The sequence below is a fragment of the Capra hircus genome (genome assembly GCF_001704415.2).
Source record: "Capra hircus breed San Clemente chromosome X unlocalized genomic scaffold, ASM170441v1, whole genome shotgun sequence".
In the NCBI taxonomy this organism is placed as follows: domain Eukaryota; kingdom Metazoa; phylum Chordata; class Mammalia; order Artiodactyla; family Bovidae; genus Capra; species Capra hircus.
In genome coordinates this window covers 24012049-24030676 of record NW_017189517.1, presented here as the reverse complement: position 1 = coordinate 24030676, position 18628 = coordinate 24012049, and the positions used below count along the sequence as shown (strand labels likewise).

The 18628-nt window shown below is 39.3% G+C and overlaps 1 protein-coding gene across 2 annotated transcripts in view; it reads right to left on the bottom strand.

Annotated features, from left to right (window-relative positions):
• OCRL (OCRL, inositol polyphosphate-5-phosphatase) overlaps positions 1-18628 on the bottom strand; it is a 47863-nt gene that overhangs the window by 10907 nt on the left and 18328 nt on the right. For both annotated transcript variants that reach the window (XM_018044193.1, XM_018044194.1), the window contains exons 9-18: positions 18270-18371; positions 17638-17752; positions 16452-16568; positions 16158-16345; positions 14067-14178; positions 12436-12545; positions 10102-10237; positions 5340-5450; positions 4565-4730; positions 4060-4295 (exon numbers count right to left, since the gene is read on the bottom strand). In XM_018044193.1, coding sequence (XP_017899682.1) covers positions 4060-4295; positions 4565-4730; positions 5340-5450; positions 10102-10237; positions 12436-12545; positions 14067-14178; positions 16158-16345; positions 16452-16568; positions 17638-17752; positions 18270-18371 — 1393 coding nt within the window. The remainder of the gene's footprint in view (positions 1-4059; positions 4296-4564; positions 4731-5339; positions 5451-10101; positions 10238-12435; positions 12546-14066; positions 14179-16157; positions 16346-16451; positions 16569-17637; positions 17753-18269; positions 18372-18628) is intronic.

Sequence of the window (18628 nt, the reverse complement as noted above, 5' to 3'; positions counted from 1 at the left end):
AATAAAAAGCAGAAAACTGAACAGATACTGAAGTTCTAGAAAGGATTCATTCATGTGAAATCTAAAAAGAAACACAAACCTTAAACTTCATAAGATAAGAAATGGGTCATTAGGTCAGAAAGACAAAATAAATGTCTGCTAAAGAGATCACTGGGGACAAATTAATCACCAAGTTGTTATTCATGCTATTTCAGATTTTTGATATTGTTCTGTTAATAGACATGTGATGTGCTTAGTCGCTCAGTCGTGTCCGACTCTTTGCGACCTCATGGACTGTAGCCTGTCAGGTTCCTCTGTTCATTGGGATTCCCCCGGCAAGAATACTGGAGTGGGTTGCCATGCCCTCCTCCAGGGGATCTTCCCAACCCAGGGATCAAACCAAGGTCTTCTGCATTGCAGGTGGATTTTTTACCATCTGAGTGGCCAGAAAAGCCCTTAATAGACAGGTCCCCAAGCAAATACAGCTGGTTCCCTCATCCCTCAACTTTTTCCATCTCTGTATTTACAAGCCAAACCTTTAGCTAAATCTGATGGGTTCAAGCCTAGTCTCCTTTCCCACTAGTCCAATCTACATGTAAACTAGAATGTCCCTCCAAATGTGTCTGTCTATAACCACCTACTAATGTGACCATTTACAACCACATACTACTCATCAAAGACTTCCGATGGGTCTAGATGCCCTCTGGCTCCAGTATAAACTCATCTGTTGACTTCAAGACTCTCCATCCCCCATTCCCACCCTACTTAGCCAGCTTCACACACCAAAATAGGCTGATTCTGAGACTGATTTGCACAGAAATTAGCTCATCAATCAATAAGCTTCTACAGCATATAAGGGCTTGAGTAAGGAGCACAGGAAAGGAATCTATTTGTTAATATAAATTACAAGTTACACATTCTAAATGACTCATTTCAAATAACTTTCCAAAATATTGACTTACCAAACACATTGGACATGGGCCCCAGTAAAGGAAGTTAATGTTTAGATGATCTCTAACCAAACTTCCTATTAACCTCGGTTTAGAATTTAGCCATATTGTAAATACAAGTAAAATTTCATCACCACTGAATTATAGGAACCCAATAAACTCTCTAATACTTTGTATTAAATATACAATGAATACATATTGATGAGTATACACTACTTAATAAACCAGAAAAATCTACCTTAATTCTGGAAAAGAATAAAGATAATTACAAAGAGATTATCCTGTTTGTCGCCTGTGCTAATCCTAACAGTTCTAGTAGCAGCAAAGTCACTATCAGGGAGAATGAAAAGGATTTATACCAGTTAGTTTATTCTGCACTTGCAGGGAAGAGCATGTAGCAGAAGAATCTTGGTGAAAACAGCACAGGAGAGTCAACACAGGCACTGAACTCATGTCTAGTTTCACTCAAATTTTAGAGTAAATAATACAAAAAAGGACAATAGGTACCATCTCATGGGATTTGAACTATCATCTTGGGTCTTTCAACAAGCAAGAACAAACTGAAGCATTTCAGATGGTCAAAATCAAGCCAAACCAGCATGGGAAGGTATTACAAATGGGGTACAGACAATCTTAGATTTCTTGTTTGTTGCCCCACACTAATATGGATAATTTCCTCATCAATGAGATCCAGGAATTTAATAATAATTAAATGCAACAGGCTGTGAAAAGAATCAGGACTCTAAATCCTACAAAATTAAAGCTTTAAACAGAATAAATTGTGACCACACACATACAATTTAAGAAGAACTCAATAGTTTCGTAAGAAAAAATGATCAGGGTTCTATTTAAAAAACAAACAAACTCTGAACTCTGCGTGCACAAAAAGAAGGAAAAAGGCTTCCTACAGAGCCATTAACTCCACTAAAGATTTTGGCTACTTCCTATTCATGGTCAAATGTGGCTAAATTACCTGATAATATCTTAAAGAAACCTTCCTTAATGCTGGTTAAGTCTCCTTCCCATCCCTTTAATTAAGATGGGACAATTACAGTAAAGGGTAGTATATAGTGCCTAAGCCAACTTTGAGCAAAAGGTTCCAGTTAGAGGGAGTACAAAAGTACAAGTTAAAAAAATCATTATGAGGAAACAATCAGACAAATTTTTAAAATGGCAAGCCCTTGACTGGACAATTGTCCTGGATTCTTAAAAAGCCAACGTCATCAAAAGAAAAAAAGGGAAGAACTGTTCTCTAGAAGAGACTGCAGAGGCCTCACCAAATGTACTGCACGACTCTGAATTGGATCTTGGCTTTACAAAGCTATGAGAGGAATTATTGGGACAAGTGGAGAAATCTGAATATTGACTGGCTAGTTTTCTTAGGTATCATAATGGCATTGTGCTGATATAAAGTGTCCTTTTTCTTGAGAAGCAGGTCAAAGTGTACACTGGGAAGTGACACATGACCACTTAGTTTTCAACAACATAGCAAAAAAAAAAAAAAAAAAAGGTATATGTCGGTGTATGTGTGGAAAGCATGTGGGTGTACTGTACCATTCTTTCAATTCTTCTGCACATGTGCCAGTTTCATAATAAAAGTTGGGAACAAGAAAGCTGGGAAATGGCGTTTGGGATGGAGGCAAGGTGGTAGGAAAAAGAAAGGGAAACAACTTCATTTAGATTATATTCTAAAAGGTGAAATAGTAAATCTAAAACACAGAAATATGATGGTAGAAGAAAAAAATAAGTATCATGAAAAATAATACACACAGTCATGAGGGCTCTAGGGAAACAAGCATAATTCCAAGAAAGAACGCTGTGAATGAGCTCAAGGGTTTTAATCTGCCATCTGAGTCATCGCTACAACAATTCCATGGCAACAGAACAGATCACACTCTGACAAGCCAGCAGCCTGCCCGCCAGTCTAGTCCTCCCTGCCAGATGATACAATCACTGCTCCAGCTAAGCCAAAAGGATCAATGTGAACACTGGTGGTAATGATGACATATGGCTGTCACATCATTTAATTTTCTTTGGTAAAAGACCAAGTGTACTTCCCAGACAGGTCTGCACACAAATATAATATTTTCATTTAGAAGAAAGGTTCTTTTTTTTTTTTTTTTTTTTAGTTCTACCAGTTTATTGCTACCAACCCATCTCCCTCCACCTTCCTCTTACATGCATGCTCAGTCATGTAACGTCATGGACTACAGCCTGCCAGGCTCCTCTGGCCATAGACTTTTCCAGACAAGAATACTGGAGTGGGTTGCCATTTCCTTCTCCTAACAGTTGTTACTAAATAATTTATGTTCCTGAAGATAATAAGCATTTCCTCCATAAGGACATAGCTTGGTGTTGGGAAATGGAAATCCTCTTCTTCTCTTTTCTCCAGTTGAGTCATATTAAACTTGCATCAAACTTCAGTGCACATTATAACCATCTGGGATGCAGACAAAAACACAAATCCTCAGACCCTGCACCCTGAGATTCTGATTCCACTGCTGCAGGTGAGGAGGGGGATGGGCCTGCACCTAGGTAAGGACCCCGAGGGGCTCTGAGGCAGGTACCCTGTGCTTCATTATGGTCTTGGCTCCAACAAACAGCCAAGTTTGACTTGGATCAGATATGATGATACAGTGAGAAGCTCTGGACTGCGAGTGAGAAAATCTGGGTGACAGACTCATCACTAACTTATTCCACTTTGGGCAGGTTATTGTTTCTGTGCCTCAGTTTTCTCATAAGTTTGATGAGGATAATATCGCCCTACCCCTCACTGGACCTCACATACATGTTAATTTATACAAAAATGACTCGAAAATATGAAGAGTGTAACAATTAAGCATTGTATCTCTGAAAAGGGAGGCTTTAATCTCACTCAGTGAACTTCGTATTATCTATTATAGCCATGACAAGAGTCAATTACAGATTACTCTCTTCTCTTTCCTTTTAGGCTTAATCCAATGAGAGGCGTGCTAGAGTAAAGCGACATTCTTATTCACCACTTGTGGTCCACTGCCCACCTCCTCCCATCAGCCCTGACCAAAGAGAAAGCACAGAGACAAGGAGGACATCACCGAAGCACTGTTAAATTTCCATCTTAGGGAGATTCATGCTTTACGATGCCTCTTACCAAGTCTATGAGTTTGGTAACAGGAACTTCTCGGATTGGTCTTTTCATTCGGCACAAAGCCTCTAAGGATGTACCAAAACAACTTGGGAGGTAATTTCCACTGATGGTCAAGAAGTAATCTTTGCCTCGATCCAGGTGGAGGACAAGAATATCTTCAATTTTATCTTCCCCTGAGTTCAGGATGGTCACAGAGTCCTTGCTGACATACACATCAAGGGAGATATCCACGGTCTCATCTGAAATGTAAGAGATGATAAACAGTAACAGAAACTTCCAGTGGAAAAGCAGAAAGGGGATGAAAACCAACAGAAGAACTGTCCTCTAAAAAAATCATCAAGTGATGAAGGAGAGATGGGACACACAAAAAAGGGAGGAACCCCAATATAATGACAGTGAAGGTGAGAGACGTGTGGTTAGAAAACAAGAAGTTAAACAAAGGGAGGGGATGGGAGTCACGAGGGGACAGTGCCTCGCGAGCAGAGACAATGGTAAAGGGGAAACTCACTTGGCTCCAAGTAGCCCTCACAAGGTTCAGCCCGAAGCCATGGCTTGCAGTACTGGCTGTCATTAAGTTTAGGGATGAAAGAAAAATGGCAGGGAACCTGTCCATTGTTGCTGATCTGGAACTTTTCCTTTTGTAGTTGCCGAAACTTCACATTCTCAAACACAAACTGGGGAATAACAGACAGACACAAACATGCATCACTAGTAGGGGAAGAAAGTCAGTTGGATTATTCCATAGAGAATATGAATAAAGAATAAGGTCATTATTAACCATTATTAACTGCTGATGTACTCGCCAAGCGAGCCAGCTGTCCACCGTCCCCTCTCACAATGGCAGTGGAGTGAGGCACGTCTCACTACTTCTCTAGGTTACTGATTGTTCCTGGGATCCTGAGAGGATAACCTGACCTCAGATCAGGGCATGTATCCCGTGATCAACTTCTGGTTCCTAAGATATGAATTAACCAGTAAATCTGAAATATTAAATAAGAGCAGCTAACATCTGAGGGCTTACTTTGTGCCCAGTGCTGTTTTAAGGGCTTCACATGTATTAACTCAAGTAATCCTCACAACTGTCCCTTTATCCAGAAAAGGAAACTGTGGCTCAGGGAGGGTAGGACAGGTGCCTACGGTCATATGTCTACTAGGTTGCAGCGCAGGGACAGGAACAGAGGCAGTCTGCCTTCAGCTCACACAGTCTTCACAACTCTGCTAGTTACACGATTTCCCCTGTGCTGACCACTATGGGCAGGAGACGGGTGGCTGGGTATGCTCACCTCCCTCCGGCTGAGTTCTAAGGAAGGAAGGAAATCATTTTCCATTCTGTCCATGATGCGTACAATATCTTCAAACACTTTCCGGTACCTCCGTTCATCTACAACCTTCACCTGAAAGAAAACGAACCCTCTTTTCAGTCTTGCATGCTCACAGCTCATCTTCCTTCGAGATTACCTAACGGCTTAAAACCAGTCATTACAGCAATCATTTCAAATAAACTGTGGTGCAAACAACTTCCTCAAACACTTTCTGAAATCCCATTTCATTCACACCTTTTATCTGGAAAAAAAAAAAAAAAACAAACCAGATAGATCCTTATTTAGTTTTCTGTGCTCTCAACTGATATATCTTGAAGAATCTAACTATTTTTCAAAGGTCAGTAAAACAAACAGAAATTAAATAAGCATTACAGGATCATACACTGCAAGGTAGAGGTAAGGTTAATTGGTTAACTTCTTGGAAAAGTTACACCTCTGTGCTAAGAAACTTGGCAATAAATATTTAGGAAGAATATTCTTTGCTCCACTGTTAAGTAATTTAGTGGTGGAGAAAATGTGATGACCGTGCTTAAATATTATTCCCAGCACTATACAAATTGACAGTGTCAAAACATACCTGTTTCCAACAATGATCATGAAGCACTGAAATAGCAGAAAATAATTACTAAAGCATTTAACTCTATTAGCTGTTATGCACAATGCCAAGAATCGTAATATCGATACTCAGATTATATGATGATAAAGGTATGTTAGTAAATAGACCCTACAGCCATTTTAGAAAACAGCTGATACAAAATGTTCCAGAGTAAAAGCGTGACAACAGACAAACAAATCATTTTGACTAACAGATCAAAAAACTCCCATCTGACACAGCACTTTCAGCTTCCTGACACAGCTGTGCCTTTTTTTTTTACTGTTAAAACTTTATACAAGTCGATGCTCCAAATGAACAAAATTAACATAGCCTTTTCACTTATTAAGATCCTGATTTCTTTTTCAGAATAGAACACTTTACAAATTCAATTTAAAAAAACAGACTGATGCATACAGTAGAGGCTGTAAGGAAAGCATGAAAAATAATCAAAGCTGAGCCAAGTATCTCAAATATCTCAAAGATTTTTACATATCTGAACCATACTTAGAGAACTGAGGGGTAACCCATCATTAGGGTAAGAGGAATTTAATACTTCTTAAATTCTTCTTCAACATTTTCCAAGTTTTATTTCAAAAAGTATTCTCCTGTGTCATCTTATTTTCACAACAACCTGTGAGGTGACCAAAGCAAGGATTACTGTTCTCACCGTTGAAAATCTCGAGGTACAAAAAAATCAACTAATTTGCTCACTGCCAGTTAACAGCAGAGGTGTTATCTGAACCTCTAGCGTAAGACCCTTTCCAACATACCAGGTATGCAACTTGGGTAGGTTTTAAAAACACAGATGCCTCAGCCCACAGATCAAAATCTCTAGAGGACAGGGTCCATGCATTTTGAAGCTCTCAGGCAATTCTGAAATCCACCAAAGTCTGAATGCAACAGATCCCATTACCAATTGCAGGGGTCGGAACCCCATCTCAGCTTAATCTCAGCCAGCCCACAGCAAGTCTTAAGTTAATTGGCCCCTGAGCACTTGGTCCCTTTGTTAATAGTCACTGATGCGAATGGTGGTAAGAAACATAATGTGGTTCTTAAAGCCTCTAATCATAGCATGCCTAAGAGTCCAAAATATGGGGTGGTTACCCAATAAAATCAAAGCTCTTCTCAGAGCATTATCACGATCAAAACCCTTAATGCACATGAAGGGTAATGAAGGGAAAAATGTCATCACAGAATGTCACCACTTAACACACCCATTTTAGAAAAATAAATTACCAACAAAATTAGAATTAAGAAATAAGTACAATGAGCTAGATCTTTATAGAAAGACATGGACAGCATCCTAGAATATACCACTACCACTGAATTAAAAAATAGTAAGTTGTATACCGACACATATAGGATAAGACCATTTATGATATATACACAGCAACACACAAACAATACCATATTGGGTATGGGCAAACAGAAAAGCAAATGCAAACACTGAGAACTGTGCCAACCAATATAACAGCCAGTAGCCACATGAGGAAATTCACATTTAAATAATTCCAAATTACATAAAATTGAAAGTTCAGTTCTTTCAGTCACACTTCAAGTGGTCAGTAGCCACCTGTAACTAGTAGCTACTGGACTGGACAGGATAGATTTAGAACATTTCCATCATCACAGAAAATCTACTGGAGAGCGCTAGTCTAGAAAGAAAAGAAATTCATAAGGGTAGTTGGCCTAGCAGAAGTGGGAGTGGAGGCTAGAACAGGTGAAGATCTCACCTTTATCTGTGAATTTTGCTTATTTTTATTTTAAAGAGAAAACATGTTTGCATCTCTGTGTAATTGAAAAAGTATTAAAAACTAGAAAGGCAGACCTTTATTACAGATATAATATATTTTACACAAATATACACAGAAAGCATGGAAAAACTGTAAATATCCTGCTAGGAGCTCTGCATTAATATGTATGTGTTAGTCGCTTAGTTGTGTCTGACTCTTTGTGACCACAATGACCATAGCCCGTCAGGCTCTCGTGTCCATGGGATTTTTCAGGCCAGAATACTGGAGTGAGTAGCTATTCTCCAGGGGATCTTCCCAACCCAGGGATCGAACCCAGGTCCCCTACCTTGCAGGCGGATTCTTTACCATCTGAGCCACATTAAAGATACACAAAAATACACAGAAAGCATGGAAAAATTGTAAATATCCTTCTGGGAGCTTTGAATTAATATGTATGGAGTATTAGAAATATTCTGAGGTTCTGAAAAAAATATACACAGAAAAGCTAAGCATAGCTAATGAAACTAAAAAGGTTAGTGTTTGGGAGGAAGATATCCTTTTAAAAATGGATTAAGAGAACTCAAATGAAGAAAATATGGCAGTCTACAAGTCTAAGCTAGAAATTAAGTGGGCAAAAAGTAGTATCTGAAGGTATATGTACTCAGTAAGTTCTTTGGACTTCTGGAGGCCTTGCAGGGGTAGTGGAAAGAGTATCTGTAAGTTTGGGAATTAGACAGGCTTAAGATTTGAAGAAGAAGGCTCAGTTCTTCTTCTAGCTAAATGCTTTTTAAGGAAGTTTATTTAAACTCACTGGTTTTTCACTTGCACATCTGTTAAACAAGAAATATTTAACTCAAAGCATTGTTGTGAGGACCAAATGAGATGTGTATAGATTGCCTAGCATGGTGTCTGCTACATACTAGCTACTATTTGAGTAACACATACTATTATTATTCATTATTATTTTAAAATATCAAAATGGACGAAAGTCAAGTCATGATTGACTCAATAAAATTTAGAATCTATTCTAAGACCAAGAATTAAATTTCTACATAAAGGAAATGCTCCAAAGTCATTCCCCTCTAAGACAGGAGCTAGATAAGACATATTGCTGAGAACCAATCTCAGAAGTCAAAAAAATTTACATATGCACAGAGGAAAGAAATCCACCCCACTGTGCTCTTGGCATGTCTGAACTCATTAATCCTCTTGAGGAGATACCATTATCCCCATTTTATAGAGGAAGAAGCTGAAGTACAGGGATGTTGCATAGATTTTCCATGGTTACATTTAGAAAGAGTTTGAGCTGGGATGAGAGTTTAAGCACCCTAGCTATAAGGTCCATTCTATCAAGCACTGCCCTATACAGATTCTATCAGATCATATGACCTCAGGTCTGGAAAATCTACATGGAATAATCTAAATGTACTAGTTGTACTAAATTAAGTCAACAAGATCCCAGAATATAACCTGTGTACTAATAATACACACCTACAAAATACAATAGGAAAACAAAAACTTTACTCACAACGGAGACAAAACAATTCAAATATTGGCCATTATTCCAGCCCAGGATGCAACAGAGATAAAGAGAAATTTAAAATCTGTGCTCCTGAGAGGGGAGGAGAGGGTGAGATGTATGGAGAGAGTAACATGGAAACTTACGTTACCATATGTAAAATAGATAGCCAACGGGAATTTACTGTATGGCTCAGGAAACTCAAATGGGCTCTGTATCAACCTAGAGGGATGGGATGGGGAGGGAGATGGAAGGGAGGTTCAAAAGAGAGGGGATATATGTATACCTATGGCTGATTCATGTTGAGGTTTGACAAAAAACAACAAAATTCTATAAAGCAATTATCCTTTAATAAAAAAATAAATTTTAAAACAACAATAAAAAAAAAACCCCACACTTCTGGATGGGAAGACTTTAGTATCTTAGTTAGCAGGACTGACAGTATGCCTCTTAGAGTTAGATACAGATGATGTATTCTGACCAGTCTGTGCCTCTTTGCTTCTGCTGTCCCCAGCCCTCCACCAGGAACCTCTCTCCCAGTGCTTCTACTTTTCACTATTTTTCTGATGCAAAGCTATTCATAATCCTTTAAAACCTGGCTTCAAGCTCTTCTTTATGTATAATAACTTTAGGAGGTGAAGGGTGCTACCAGACATTATGCAGCATGAGAAACATCTGTGTCATTAAAAGGCCATATGGACAGCATTTAGGAGGGTCAAGGGCTCTAACTTCTCAATGTTGCAAACAATTATTCGGTTATAAATTGAAAACATTTATGGTTCACTGAATTACTGATCTATTCTGAGTCTAAATAATGTCCTAAGAATAGATACTTAACACACAAACAAACAACTGTGTGAACAAACAAGTGTTTACCCCAATATGGAAGAGGGCGCTAACAGGCTTGTGGTCACTGGTTTTCAGTTCCATGTGACTCCGGTAATGAAGCTGATTAACATTAATGCCTCTCCAGAGAATTCGGTCACACCAGGCTGGCACCCGACATTTCCCACTGCAAACAAATAAACAAACAAACAAACAAACAAACAGCAAGGGATTAGAAGGAGAACATACCTCACAAGAGTGGAATATCTACCACACTGGTTCAGACCTGAGTTCGGCCCTCTTGTTATCTGCTTCTCCTTTCCTAACGACTTCAACTATTCCCTCTCTATTGCAAGCTCTGTGAAGGGACTGTCTTGTTTGCCACTGAATTCTCAGCCCCTAGCACAAGATCTGATGAAAGTAGGTGCTCAGTGAAGTGAAGTGAAAGTCACTGAGTTGTGTCCAACTCTTTGCAACCCCATGGACTATACAGTCGATGGCATTCTCCAGGCCAGAATACTGGAGTGGGTAGCCTTTCCCTTCTCCAGGGGATCTTCCCAACCCAGGGATCAAACCCAGGTCTCCTGCATTGAAGGCAGATTCTTTACCAGCTGAGCCACAAGGGAAGCCCAAGAATACTGGAGTGGGTAGCCTATCCCTTCTCCAGGGGATCTTCCCGACCCAGGAATTGAACCAGGGTCTCTTGCATTGCAGGTGGATTCTTTATCAACTGAGCTATCAGGGAATGAATAAACAGTGCTCCTAAGGTCAGGATTTACATTTTCAATAACGTTGCCCCAGGGAAAGCAGAATAGCACCTTCTTAAAATAGCCTCAGAAGGGTAGGATTATATTCAGAATACTTCCCCTTTGTTTGCTCTATCAACTGCAATGACACTTCACAACAGATAGACAACAAATGAACTCTAAAAATCCAGTCCTATACTTCTAGAGTGGGTTGAATCAATGGAGATGGGTAATAGCAGAGGTTTCTTCTTCTTTTTTTTTTCAGAGGTTTCTTTAAACCTAGACTTTTATGGACAAGTCGAGCTTCTAATAAAGATGAACTAAAAAACCTAAGCATGCAAGTTTGAACACATAACAGCCTATAAGAATACCAAAGGAAGGGAAAAAGCCTATTCATCATTCTATTAAAATAAGCAACACTGTACACCTGATCTAGACGGGGACACAAATAAAGTTCATATCAGTAGCTCTTCAGTTGACTCTCAGGCAAGTGGAAGAAACAAAGCACCGTGCACAAGATCTGTCAGGGTCACTTTTCACTTGCTGAGCAGCTCCCTCCCTCAGAGGACAGGGAGACAGGCTCCTCCCTCCCCACACTCCAAGTCTAAAGAAGCTGATGATGCCTGGGAATTCTCTTTTTCTTTCAAACTTCTGGGTTCAAACAACTAGGAAACCATACTGAATGAAGAAACAGTAAGAAGACACACAGCCACCAGGCACACACCGACAGGGGCACTTTACTAGGGGTGATCAGGAAATCAATAGCCCCTCACTAGACAGGATTCTCAGCCTCCTCTGGCGGTCATGCAGGCCAGGCTCAGGCACTGGTATTTTTAAAAGTCCCCCAAGAGATTCTAGGGTTTCCCTGGTGGCTCAGTGGTAAAGAATCCACCTGTAATGGAGGGGATGCAGGAGACACAGGTTTGATCCCTGGGTCAGGAAGATCCCCTGGAGAAGGGAATGGCAACCCACTCCAGTATTCTTACCTGGAAAATCCCATGGACAGAAGAGCCTGGCAGGCTACAGTCCGTGGGGTTGCAAAGAGTCAGACAGCCGTGCGCACACACGCACACACACATACGAGAATCTAATGTACACTCAGGATCAAGAATCACTGTGCTGGAAAAACCTTTCATGCTGCTTTGTTTTCACATCTGGTATCGTGAGTTAAAGAGATGAAAAAGTGTTTGGGCAAAGAAGCAGAATAGGGCACTAGGTAAGGAAATAGGGGCAAAATCAGGAAGGCAAAAATCAAATAAGCAGTCTGCTGAGGTGAGAGAATAAGGCGCTGCAGGCAGCTCATAAAACTTCAGAGCAGTTCACACCCTCTTAAGGTGAGCTCCCTAGAGGAGGAAATGGCACCCTACTCCAGTATTCTTTCCTGAGAAACCCCATGGACAGAGGAGCCTGGTGGAGTCGCAAAGAATCGGCCACAACTGAGCAAAAGCACAAGCAAGCAAGGTGAGCTCACCTGTGAGTACACAGGAATTAAAAACTCTTCTTTAAGAGCACTGAGCCATTACATTTTTATCTCTGCTTCTGGCAAGACCCCAAAACTTCCCAGTCCCTCAGCAATTCAGAGGGACAGAAGTAAGATCAGGTTTTAACCTATTCCATAATGAGGTTCTTGTTATTTTACCTGGAATCCCATCGGTCTGTTTTAGAATCATACTTATATGTGGGGATAAACTTGATTTCCCCTTCCATGAAGTCAGCAAAAGCTTTTTTCTGTGTGCGTTGAATATTTAGCTAGAGATAGAAAAATGTATCATATAAGCCAAGGTAACACCATCTTAATAGAAGTGATAATCAGGTTGATCAGCTATTTTTCTATGCATCTAGTTTCTGTATCTTTTGCAATTGTCAGAGTACATAGATAATATTTCTGTGCCTTATGAATTAAATTTTGACATTCCCACAGCATCTAAACTCACCCACAGACAGGATGCTCATATAAGCATGTCACTAATTTTTTATTGCTAATGGTGGTCAGGGTACAATGGAAAAATGAAACCTGAATAATCATAAGTTCCCTGAAGTTAGCATTTTTTTTAAATTTATTGAAGCATAGCTGATTTACAATGTTTTCTTAATTTTTGCTGTATAGCAAAATGACTCAACTATACATATATTCTTTTTCATATTCCTTTCCATTATGGTTAATAACAGGATATTGAACATAGTTTCCTGTGTTATACACTAAGATCTTGTTTATCCTATATTTAATAGTTTGAGTACAGCTTTTTTTAAAAAAGCACACAAATGTTGACTGGATAATTCCCAAAGCCAAATTCAGTAAGAGTTAGAGATCATTTTGAAAATTATCCTCACTCAAGTATTTTACCAGAATTACATAAGATTCCAATTGTACCCCCTTTGGAGGCAGGACAGAGGAAAAAATGCAAAGAAGTTAGCTAGCCAACTTCAATGTGAAGGTAGACAGGGTGAAGATAGGCTTACTATAAACACCATTCTACTGCAAAACACCAGAATTCTGACCATATCTGAAGGTTAAAAGCCTCATATTAGGATTTAAAGACATTAAAAAAATAGACATTCAAGTCAACTTGAAACATTTTCTCCCCTCAATAAGAAGCATTCACTTTCAGCAGCAGTATCCATATGCTGAACTAAAAAATTCAAGTCCTGTGCCAGGTTCTGAGGCAAATTGCCAGAAAACTAGGTTCCTCAATATTGTTTTATATAAATGCTACCATATCAATGCTTCCCTGACAAGTTTTAACATCTATAAAGCAGCTAGTCTCAACTTCTCGATCAGTTCCCATTAGACCGCAGTTTGTGCTATTTGTCCCAGACAAACTTCTCTTCTATGCTCCCCAATCCCCTCATAGGGCCTCCCTCTTTTACCTCCAAGCTGTTGCTGAGCCTGCCAAGTAATCATAGAGCAGCTTTCCCTGTTCCATCTGCCAAACCACATCAACATAGCTGAAGGCCTGTTTCCTCCAGGAAGTGTTTTCCAATTAACCCCACCCATTCTCCAACTCATTTATACAAATCTCTGAAATCTCTTCTTGATAAAGACTTAATGAATAAATGTTACATTGACTATTTATCACTAATATTATCTCCCCTCCTCCCATCCAAGTAGTTTGTAAAAACCTTGTGTGTATTCACTGCTTCACTAGTCACAATGTTTTCCCACACAATGAGACCTTTCCATCTACTTCTAGATTAAGACACACTTCCCATGCGGCTTAACAATTTTATCTGCTATGTAAGAAAGAACCTATAAGATAAAATTTTACTTACCTGGTCAAATTTCAAGAGTCTCTGAAGGTCATTCTTGTTAATAAGACTCTTCACTTCACTGGCATCAGGCATGCAAAGCCTGTAGTTCAAATCTCCCAACCAGATGACGACACTGAGGATCAAGCAATATATGAGTAAGAGTAGCAGTAATTAGCATAAAAGTCAATGAGAGGAGAATGCAGAGAAGGAAAATGGGTAGATTACTGATAAGCATTCATTTATCACTATCTGACAAGGGGTTTGAGTGCTAACTATCCTTTGGGGATGAGTACTATCAATGCCTGAGAGGGTCAAGGGGATGAGAAAAGAGGTGGGAGGATGGACACTGCATGCATGAGGAACAAAGATGGAGAAATATGGGGTGTGTGTGGGACTCAGGAGCCAAGGAGTTAACTGCCTCAGAAAAGCATGTAGTTTATTTGCTGGACTAGTTTCAAAATTTCACCTGGCTGCTTGCCAGGTCTCTAGGGGAAGAGGATCTGAACATTTTCTGCCTCTCCAAGCTCTGATGTTCTACAGGCTCTCCACAAGGGTCTGCACAGTCTGAATGACACCTCTCTCAGGCGGGGCCCACTAGCGAACAGAGGTCCAGGGCTTTCTGCTGTTGCCAGTCTATCTACCCCTGCCCGGGAACCACAGTCCAAGTCCCAGGAAGGAAGGAGACTGGCAGCCCACAGGGGCCACAGGCTCCCAATCACAGCAACAGACCCCCAGGTGTGCTTAGAGTGCCACAGGGGAGACCCTGAAATGACTGCACCAAAACGGGCTATTTCAAATTCTAAATGGGTCTCCTTGCCAATCTTTGATGCGACATGAAATTTAAGGAATCCCAGGTAAATAACTTTATGGAATCTCAGGTCAATTTTATGACCACTGATGTCAAGGCCTTGCTTTACCACTGTGAAGCAGAATTCCATATGATCCTAAATGTTGAGACAATATGAACAGGCCAACATCACTATCTTGCCCTACTCTTTCCTCAATTACCCCACTCTCTATTGATTCTAATAGCCCTCAATTTATCTTTTGTTTTCCTGCTAATTCCTATCTCAAACCACTTATTCCAAGTCTCATCACCCTCTCAGAGTTTCAATTACTAGTGTTAATTTCCTCACAGCTATTTTCTCAACTGATTCCTTGAGAATCCATTCCTCAACTGATTTTTGTTTCTGTTCTTATTAAATTCCATTATTCACTAACCTTTCATATTAACCACTGGTGTTTTTAAATTACCATGGCCCCTTTTCTGAATGATTCACAGTCAGTGAAAAGAATAATGTAGACCTATGTTTACTGGCTTGGAAAATAATTCACAAAAAATAGGATAATACAGTCCTATATACTGAGTATGTGTGTGCATGTGCACAGATAAAAGTCTAGAACAGCACTATTCAGAAGAAATAGGATGCACATTACAAATGTAATTTAAAATTTTTTAGTAGCTGAATATAAGAAATAAAAGAAACAAGTGAAAATAACTTTAACAACAAATTCCATTCAACTCAATATATCCAAACTTTTGTCATTTCAACATGTCATCAATATCTTAAAAATTGAGATAGTTTACATTTTCCCCCATAATTTCAGTGCATAGTCTATGCTCACCACACATCTCAGTTTGGACTAGTTACTTTCAAGTGCCCAGTAGTCACCTATGGCTACTGGACTGCCATACTGGACAGCAGAGATCTAGAAGGACACACACTGAATTGTCCACAATGGTTTTCTCTGGAGGGAGGGACTGGCTGGGGAAAGCAGAGATAAGAAATGATGGATATTTTTCCTTTCACCTTTTATTATATTTATAATAAATTTTTCTATTTTATAATAAAAAATAATGAAAACTGACTACAACTGACAGACCCCCTCCACCAATACTCAGATGTCCGCTGATAGAACTAAGCTTTCCTCTGATAGCAAATCTAATTTCTCTGACTCATTGCATCTGCTAGTTCTCAAAACCTTCCTCTTCTTTGTGAACCCAATCCCAAAACAGTTATCTCTTACTCTGCACATTTCTATAGTTTCTCATCATGGTTAGTCTCTTCTCAGCTCCACTACTCAAAGGCTAAAGAAGACTTAACCACTCACTCATGTTTCATGATGTTCAGCTGCGGGAGGGTCTGATTTGGGACCACAAAACTCATTCGTGCGCAGATGTCCTTATAATCTTGATTCCTTCTTTCAAACTCTTCCACGTGGGCAGCCAGGTGGGAATTGACAATGCAAAAGGTAGTGTTGTGAAATACAAACCTCACAGCTACCCCACCTTTGTTTCCCTGTTAGCAAGAGTAATTATTCACAGTTAGTACAAAAGACACAATGAGCACCTGAACTTCATATGGACATGAAATCATAATCAAGCTCAACTCCAGATTAACTCACCATCTTTCCCATGATTCCAGTTCCAACAGTTTCTGTAGCAATATCACGGATATATCGCAACTGATCCTTTCTGGCAAATATCAGGAGCATCATCCCAACAAGGCGGACTAGCTGAACCTTTAAGTTCCAGGGAATTAGAAGAGGTTTGTGTTAATACCACTCTTTGCACATCTCTAACTTCCCACAAGTAATTTTCCACCAAGAAGATATAATCATGCCTCAATTTGAATCTAAATCCTCTAATTTCCCAATGGACCTCATAAACAGGCAACAAAATTTTTCCAGGAAAGCGCTAATCTGGCTCTGACCAGTAAAAGTCTTCAGGGACAACAAGTACCCTCAGCTCTAGATTCATTATTTTAATCACGTTTTAGCCTACCATGAGTAAGCAGTATTTAAAAGTTGAATAATAAAGACAAAGCCTCTCTCCCAGCTTGTTCCTTTTGCCTCTCCTTCCTAGTAAATTTCCTAATAAAATGTGTAACAATCCTATTGACTTTGTGAACTAGAAATATGTCTGAAATATGTATTAGTCTATATGAGAGGAATAACATCTTCAGCAGTCTTATCACCTACATCAGGTGTAAGAAGGGGCAGATGAAAATTACTCAGACAGATGACTCCTTTTGAAGGGCTTGATATGGTAGCTGAATAATTAAAATAACTCTTTTGGTAGCCTCTACTATGTGCCTTCTAAAGACCAACAAATTGGGTCACCTAGCTAAAGTCAACTCTACTCTTGACTTACAACCAAGTTTTAAACTCATTTAAATTCTACAACACTCCTGTTCTTGCTCCAATTCTAAAGCTTACCCAATGCACCCACATGCTTCAAACTGCTTTTCTGTAAAGCATCCAGTTCTGACCGTGTAAGCAAACAATTTCAGTCTTAAATTCTTGTTGCAAAAAATAACTTATATGTCATTTGAGTTAATTATTGCTATCAGTACAGTAAAATTCTTCCTTTCTCTTAAAACTTAGCCAAGCAATGAAACTATAGAATTGAGCAGCTTAGGGAATTTTTTTTCTAGGAAATAGGAATGAAAAGCATTAGTCTGCCCTATCCGGTATTACACATGGGGGAGAATTCAATTAATCCATTCTTTTGGAACAAGCTATAAACAGAGTAACTTCCAGTGAGTGCTATTTAGTCATATACTAAAAAAGATAATTAAATGCAGCTTACTTTCTTATACTTGGCTTTGGAATGCAAACTCCTCTCTACCGCCAAGGACCACTCTTGTTCTTTCACAGATTCAAAGTAGAAAAAGGCTTCTGTGCTCAAGTCCAGCTCTTGGAATCTGAGAAAACAAGAGGATGTGAGATCTACATCCCATAATTATCTCTGACTACCTCCTGTCCCATTTTCTGAGACATTAGGTGAAAAAAGGAATGTGGGAGAGAGGAATTTTAGAGAACTGCTCTACTGCTCAAGTGATCAGTAAGGACAAGTAGTTTTCTTTTCAAAAGACTCCCCCACAAGTATATGCATAGGTCAAGCAAAACACACAAAAAAAACTTCCATAAGGGATAACAGAGCTTTGCTTATATATCCTAGGAATAGTCACTATTAGAATTAACCTCAGATCTCAGTTTCTATGAAGAATATAGTTTTCTATGGGTTTTGAGAGGACTAGATGCTTCCTCACACCATTTTAGATATTTGTTCCTCTATGATCTCACAAATTTGACCCACAAGTTAGCTCTCATATATAGTCTACAGTAGGTTTTTACAAACAGTGGGGAAAAAAGGGCAAAATGTCACATAAAGTAACACCAAACATATAGCCAAAATGAAATTCCAGATATGTATTTTACCCAATGCAGTAGATATCAGGAGGATTCAGATCACAGTTCAGCCAAGGTTCTAACCCACTATCTGGAGACTGGCCATTCACGTTCCACGTTCCAACAAAAAATCTAATACATAATACCAAAAAATAATTTAGAAACAAAGGTAAAGTATGAACTAAAGAAAGTTCTCTCATTACTTCTATACAAGTGTATATTCACAATAAGCCAGTGCAATTTCTCAAGCTGCTTTGCCACACATACCAAAAACCCTTCTTGCCTGTAGAATGCAAAGGCAGTGGGCTTATTCCCTCTAACTTTCACAGCAGGTAAACCTACAGAAAGGAATCAAGTTTCTATTTAAAAAACACAAATTTAATGGCTCT